The following is a 7,941-nucleotide window of genomic DNA, read 5'->3' as shown; positions in this document are numbered from 1 at the left end:
GCAGGCTGTTGGCATTCTGCCAACCCAGACGACATGGTGGTGGATTATGAAGCCAACACTGCTGCGGACGGTGGTGAAAACATGGCCTTAAACCCTCAGTGTGTCGAAGAACTTGATCACCAAAAGGCTCCAAGTGATTTCCCTGGCCCCGCACATGCTGTAGTCACAGGGGAGCCCAGGCACCCGCGTAGCTGCTGTCATTCCCGACGGTCCCCTCAGGGCCAGATTGAGGAGACATCTCCGCCTTTTGCGTGGGAACCCCAGGAGGGCGATTGGAGTTGTGCAGACTGCCCAGATGCCTTGCAGCTAAACCAGACCTTTGACATGAGAGTGGGTAACGCTACCTGCGCCTTTGCAAAACACCACGCTGTGGGAAAGAGCCAGTCTTTGCACGCCTCTGGGAGCCTGCAACCAACTGGCATGAGAAGTGGAAATACGTCTCTATCCTGTTCCGTTCGCCCATCTTCCCATTCTGATAAGACACACATGACAGGGACGAGTTACGATAGAGGCGTCTTTAAAAGCCCTGCGGCCACAGCCTCAGAGGCCCAGGGCACAATGTGCACAGCGTTTTCTGAGGTGCTGATGCAAACTGAGGCTTTTGTTCCAGATGCTGGAAATGCCGGTCCGTATTCTTCAGGAAATGTCACCAGTGAGTACACAGATGGGCCACAGCAAAGACGAGCTGGAGAAAAAGAGGCACACGCTCTGACACCAGTTTCTGATGGCATGGATGTTCCCAGCGGGTCTGCAGTGAAGGAGTTCTTTTGTTTATCTAACGATGAACCACATAGTGAGACACATTCAGCCAGCTCATATGGGCCAAAGGAAATGGGCCAAAATCTAGGAGAAACAGTGTCTGGTTGTCTTATCGATGACAAATGCCCTTGCCTGGTGCCAGCTTTTGATAACAGCACAGCCCCAGTGCTGTGCCCGGAACCCAACGTCACCGGGGCCGAACACACACAGATTGCCCCCCATGAAGAGGACCTGGAAATCCATACAGATACCATAGAACTGGCCCCAGGTAGCCCCCCTGGACATTCACTTGAACTGACTTGGGATGAAAACGATATGGTCATTAGTGCAAATGACACCATTTGCATGTCCACGCCAATCCCCAACCCCCTGAATGCAACCTTTTTTGTTTCCCCCATCGAGGCGACCGAGAAATGTAGCAACCTGGAGAAGAGTCACCCAGAGCTTTCTAAACCGAACGTAGGAAAGCCAACAACCAAAGCAAATACCCCGATAGGCAGCAAAGTCAGAAAGAACAAAATCATAAGTTACCCAAGACCGAACTTCAAGAACGTCAAAGCCAAAGTGATGTCGAGGCCTGCATTGCAGTCCCACGACCCTGCTTTGTCAAAGGTCACACCCAGGCCTCAGCTGACCAGTGCCTCCTCATCCCCCTCATCGGTGTCTTCCTCGAGACAGTTGACAGTGCTGAGCAAAACACGGAGATCCGACTTGAACGCAGACACAAAAACAGAAACCCCAATTAACAAGACGCAGAAGCAGCAGTTGAATAAACTCATCACGAGCCAGGCTGAGCGTGTTGCAACTCATTCTAAAAATGCTTCCCACAGGGTTTCAAGAACAACACCTGCCCTGAAATCGAATCGGGAAGATGTTGACAAAGCCAGTTCTTCTAATTCGGCTTGCGAGCCCGGGTCCGTGGCTTCGTTTCTCCAGAAGTGCAGGGGCCTGTTCTCGGTGACCATGGAAAGCCCGGAGTGCTTGGAAATGACGTACGTGTCCAACATCCAGAGGATTAGCCCTGAAGAGAAGGGCGAACAGGAAAACGGGGCCCTTCTGGAAAAACAAGACCTAAAGAAGGACATTTTGAATGAGACCTTTGAGTATGGGTCTCTGTTTTTGGTAAGTAAGATTTTTGCCTGCTTCAGGGAGTGGTGGGGGAGACTCAGGCTGTATTAGCAGCTGGTTACCCACTAATTGTCAATCACATTGCAGAACTAGGTGTCCATTTGCTTTCAGTTGTTCATACACTAGCCAGTCATCCTTTCTCTTGCCGGTACATTTTCGAGGGTGAATTGGAAACCTGCACGTTGGGGAAAAGAAATTCCTGAAGCTTAGTATTTTGAATATTGAGTATATTAATGTTCCTTTGGGTATAATAGTAAGCTAGAAGAACCGGCTACTTTACTGTTTTAGTGTAATTCGTTATTTGAAGTGACACATCTGATTGTTTTCTATCTAGAGGGAAAAAAGGCTTTTTTATGAACTTTAAAATGTACTGGACCACAGTTTAGGAAGGGCTGGGGATGCTGGCACAGTATCAACATAGAAATAGTACCTGGTCTCTTGGTGAGGAAGCAGGTCCAGGGAGTGAGGTCCTCTCTGGTGAGCAGGAGGACTCTGGATCCTGCCTCTGATCGCTCATGTGATTTGGGGCCAGTCATCTTTTGAGGGCCCCCCCCCCCGTCCCCCCGCAAGGTGATGACTGAGGTCTCTTGCAGCCCGAACATACTTGATTTCTGGTACATTAAATAAACCCATTTTCTTCTTATAGTGAAAAACTGTTTTTTCTATAGCAACTCTCAGATATTTGCGGGGAGGGGAGAGGACTTTATAGTTCCATTTTAAACAACAAGAATTTACATGCAGTTCAAGGATTCCAGAGTTAGACATGGTTTCAAGTTGTAGCTCCATCATTCACTGGCAGAGGGACCTCAGGCGGTTACTTAGTCTCCACAAGGCTCCGTTTTTCCTGATGGAAAGGGAAGATCAGGTGACAGGTTATGTTGTGGGAATTTGCTCTTGGAGGAAGGCCTAGGCGCTCATCTCCTGTATGTAGAACGGGAACATTTGTGGGGTACCTGCTGCATGCTAGTGGGTGGTGAGTGTTGGGATATAGAAAAGAAAGACAAAGTCCCTGGCCAATCGCATAGTGTTTAGTGCAGTGGGTAATTTTTACTTATTTATTATTTATTTTTAATCCTCACCCGGGGATATTTTTCCATTGATTTTTAGAGTGAGTGGAAGAGAGAGAAATTATCTGTGTGAGAAAAGAACATCGATTGGTTGCCTCCTGCACGCACCCCGACCAGGGCCCCGGCCGGAGAGGAGCCTGCAACTGAGATACATGCCCTTGACCAGAATCGAACCCGGGACCCTTGGGTCCACAGGCTGATGCTCTGTCCACTGGTAATACCCAAACCAGCTAGGGCTGCAGCGGGTAATTTTAGATGATAAACGAAAAGGGTATTAAGTACTGAGAGTATTACGTATATATGGGCTGCTGTGCCGCAGGGGTCAGAATGGGGTGGTGGTGAGGGGGAGAGTAGTCATGGAAGGCTTCTTGGGGGGATACTGTGTTAGTCGCCAGCTGGAACTTAAAGGGCAAGCATGCATTGGGAGGGCGCTCTGGCTGTAGGGAAGAGCATGCACAAAGATGAAGAAACAGGGTATCCCCATGCAGGGGACTCCAGGCAGTGAGTGTGACGGGAGCCAGGAGTGCAGAGCCATAAGCAGTAAGCTGAAGACGGCAGGGGCCGACACGTCTGATAGGACCTGGCCTGCCTTGTTCGGAGGCTGACTGTACCTGGCAGACAGAGGGAAGCCGCTCTGAACCTAATTTGGACTCTAGAGAGACTGCCTTCGCGGTGGAGTGCAAGATGAATTGGGGGCAGGTGAGACCAGAAAGACCCTGAGGATGTGTTTTCAGTAATCCTGCCAAGGACTGATGTAGGCCTGCCCTGAGGTGGGTGCCATAGAGAAGGCCTACAGGGTCATTGGAGAAGGAAGAGGATGCCATGGAGAGGGGTTTCAGAAAGAAGCACCTACAAGAAGCTTTTATTGTTTAAGTTGGGTGTCTGGGAATGTTGTGGTGCCTATGGGAAGAGGGATGTTCTGAGATGGATGGGTGAAGTGAGTTTACTTTTAGAAACTGCTTTCTGTTCTTCTTTTGTAAAATAGAATGTGATGAAAGCATCCACCTTTGTAGGGCTATGAGGATTAAACGGGTTGAGGCATGCATTTCGAACTTAAAATGGTAGATTTCATCCTGTAAGGACTCAGGTGGATCAGTAAACCACAGCCACATGATCATTGTCCACATTGTTGGGTAGCGGTGCCTGGAAGATGCCAAGTGGGCAGGTGCAGATAGAAGCTAGCTCTCTGGGAAACTCCAGAGAGACTGCTCGCTTGGGCATGCGGACTTTGGACATGACAATGTATAGGAGGTTGAAACAGTGCACACAATCATCTAGGGAGAGTACATGGTGAGAGAAGAGAACAGGACCAACTTAGGACCCTCATGTTGGCTAGCCTTGAAAGGCTTAGAAGAGCAGAATCCAGAGAAGGAATAACCAGACAGGTGGAAAGAAAACCAGGAAGATCCGTGTCGAGAAATTTAGGAAAGTTGGACTCATCGTCATCAGATGCCACAGAGAAGGCCTACAAGGTCATTGATTACCTTGGGAACAGTTTCGCTGAAGGGGACAGAAGGCAGATAATGATGATTTTAAGAGTAGACTATGAAGAGCTTTAATTTCTTCATGGGAAAAATGAAAATTAAATATTCATCTGGCATCTCTGCTTAACCAAATTGTCCTTTTTAAAAAGGTGGATGACCAACATTTATTTCTCGCCATTCTGGAGGCTGGGATGGCGTAGATGAAGGCACCAGCAGATTCGGTGTCTAGAAAGAGCCCGCTTCCTCTCCTGTAGCCTCACGTGGCAGGAGGTGGCAAGAGAGCGCTTAGGGGTCTCTTTTGGTCATGAATCCCGTTCATAAGGGTTCCCCCTTCAAGACTTAATCAACTTTCAAAGGCCCCACGTTCAAATACTCTCACATTGCAGATTTATGAATTCAATTTATGATTTTTTTGGGGGGGCGGGGGGCTGCAAACATTCAGTCTATAGCAATATGTATATGTGTATAGATTTTTTTATGTGTGTATGAATACATAAAGATGCATGTATATGTGTGTGTATATGTATGTATAGAAAGATATATAATGTTGATTTTAAGGAACTGGCTTATGCCACATGATGGTGGGGGCTGACAAATCTGAAACATGTAGAGAAGGTTGGGAGGATGGAAATGGAGAGAAGAGTTGATGTCGTCTTGAGTCTGAAATCTGCAGTCTAAAAACTCAATTTTATTAATCAATATCCTCCCAATAAATTAAAAAAAAAATTTAAAAAGACAGTGCCATAGAAACGAATTGTTTCGTTCACGTAGCTAACACCACAGGGAGTAGCGTGGGGACGGTGTGATCTGAACTCCCATTTTAATTATTTTCTTCGCAGGGTTCTGCTTCAAAAGCTGCCACCCCCGCAGGGAGGAATACACCCAAGCCCGACGCCTCCAGTGTGCGGATAACACCTGGTCCGAAAGCCAAAGTGGGCCCTCCTGCTTCCTGCTTGAGGTGCACCAGCAACAGCAGAACGCTCAGTGCTGATCGGACCTTATCTTACCAGAGGATCAGGCGTGCGGCCGGTTCTGGTGAGCATACCGTACTGCAGCGTGCCTTCTAGCAGCGTGTGAATTATTCCCATGGAAAGTTAGGCGTGTCGGAAAGCGGAAGGGCAGGTTTTGGTTTTAGAACAGATATGTTCTGTCATGAAGCCTTTACCTTTGTGGACTAGCATCGTACCAGGGAAGGTAGGAGAAGTCAGGGACATAGCCATGTACAGGCTCAGTGGGGAAAGATCTATGTGTACGAAACTCACTCACAAGCCATTCAGAAGCATGTGTATAGAGATATATAGCCAGCTACCTGTTATAAATGAATCATTAAAAAAATTTTTTTAAATGGTTATGTGCTTAATAACACTTAAGTGTTATACACTAAACTTATAATGTACCCTCACCGCATGTGAAAAGATTAGCATTTAAAAAGATTTTTACTCTAAGACGTTTTAGAAATTTTCAGGGACATAAGAGCAACTAAAAAGTTAAGCTTTTCTAATAGGAACTTTTATTTCTGTTGGTTTGTATTTTAGAAGTAGTAGTTTTAAAATCATATTCGGTTTATGAAATTTGAGAGCTTCAAGAGTAGCTAGCTGTGAAGTGTCTTACTCAATTTGGCAGATGCACAGATTTCTCTGAATGGAAGGCTACTTTTATGAATCAGACCAGGAGTTGCCTCTGTCGTAGGGACGGAGACAGAAAGCCATGGAAAATGCCCTGCAGGGAACACCCCTATTTTAACAGGTAGGACCTTGAGCAAACGAAAGGCATGTCAGAGAGATTTAGAGGTTTCCTTATAAAAAGAGCGACGATAATTGAATGGTCTAAAAAAAAAAGAAGTGCCTCCAGCATTGTGTGTTCACGCATGTGAGAACACTTTACCGAAACCAGCAAACCAGCCAAAACCCAGAGCATCTCTGGACATCTTCACAGCTTGGCATCTATTTTCCAGTCCTGTTATGAAGCAGCCTGGGTGAGAGCCTGTAACGCGCAGGAGGGTTTTAAGGACGACTTACTTAGAGGCAGGCCTGGCACCAGGGCGCTGAGGTTCTGAGGCACAGGCCCAGGAAGAGGTGTGGGTGGAGGAAGAAAAATTAGCAGCGCCTTCATCCTTGGGGAGAAAAGCAGAAGAGAAGTGACCAAAATTTGGAGAAGCACCGATCTTTATTTTGTTTCTTTATTTTTGTTTTTAAAATATATTTTTATTGATTTCAGAGAGGAAGGGAGAGGGAGAGGGAGAGGAAGAGAGAGAGAGAGATAGAAACATCAATGATGAGATGGAATCATTGGTCAGCTGCCTCCTGCACGCCCCCTACTGGGGATGGAGCCTGCATCCCAGGCATGTGCCCTGACCAGAATCTAACGGAGACCTCCTGGTTCATAGATCACTTTGCAACCACTGTGCCACACAGGCTGGGCATGATCCTTATTTTGGATATTGCCACAGACGGGGAGTTCAGGCATCAGTGAGATCAAAGCCTTGGTTCTTACTGTTGTTGCTGCCAGACAAAGCTCATGGAGTTTGCTGGAGGTTGGGGAGACCTCTTCCTGCTTGGATGTCAGGAGTGCCTGTGGGTTGGTAGCCTGGAGGTGCCACGACATGGCAGCCTGGCTTGTGGTTAGGAGTCCTGGGTTCCAGGATCACTCTTGCACCAAGAACTGCCTGGGCAAGTCCATTACCCTCCCTGGCCTTCAGCCTTTGTATCTGTGACGTGTGAGGGTTTACGAACGTGAGGCCCTGCCAACTTTTGTAGTCATTTTTCTAGGGGCAATGTGCTGAGTAGTGGCTACTGCTGGACCACACGATGCTCAGATAAATCCCAGAAAACCTGCAGTGCGCATGCTTTTAAGAAATTTGGCCAATGTCCGGGATATACAGGGGTGGGCAAAAATAGGTTTACAGTTGTGAGTATGCAAAAGAGTTTATTCTCGCATTATTATTTATTATTATTAACCGACTTTTGCCCACCTCCATGTTTTACAAGATGAGATTCTTTTATGTAGGTGATTAGTCCCATCAAAGAGTGAATCATTTTTAAGTCCCTTTACTGTATACTGTATAATGGCAATGCTGTAAAGAGAGAAAAATAGGTCTGTTTGGTTTTAATAAAAAGACGGGGAACTTTATTAAGCTTTTATTAACCTGTATAAACAAGCATGATAACTAAGTTATACATTCAGAGCTTTCAACCTGAGTTAAACACGAAATTATATTTTACTTGGTGGTTTCCCATATATAAATGGGAAAAAAAATTTAATGTAACCAGATGCTGTATGGGTTTGCAGTGAAAGGCTTGATTATGCTGTGTTATGTTTTTAAAAAGTTAACAGCAGCTCACTTGTTTGGATGCTCACAGCACATGGAGCGGTGTTTGCTGTAGGGACAGGAAACTTAATCACCGCAGAGTGAAAAGTAGAACAGAACCTAGGAGCAGAAACAATGTGCCCTCAGATCACCGAGAGCATGTTGCCATTCGCTGTACAATGACGTGTTTGTGTAG

The 7,941-nt window shown here is 46.5% G+C and overlaps 1 protein-coding gene across 1 annotated transcript in view; it reads left to right on the top strand.

Annotated features, from left to right (window-relative positions):
• MTUS1 (microtubule associated tumor suppressor 1) overlaps positions 1–7,941 on the top strand; it is a 100,404-nt gene that overhangs the window by 324 nt on the left and 92,139 nt on the right. The window contains exons 2-3 of the mRNA XM_015565282.1: positions 1–1,881; positions 5,278–5,473. Of these exons, the coding sequence (XP_015420768.1) occupies positions 1–1,881; positions 5,278–5,473 (2,077 nt within the window). The remainder of the gene's footprint in view (positions 1,882–5,277; positions 5,474–7,941) is intronic.

This window comes from Myotis davidii, unplaced genomic scaffold (assembly GCF_000327345.1).
Source record: "Myotis davidii unplaced genomic scaffold, ASM32734v1 scaffold71, whole genome shotgun sequence".
NCBI lineage: Eukaryota > Metazoa > Chordata > Mammalia > Chiroptera > Vespertilionidae > Myotis > Myotis davidii.
The sequence above is the reverse complement of the archived record's forward strand: the minus strand, read 5'-3'. Positions and strand labels throughout refer to the sequence as shown.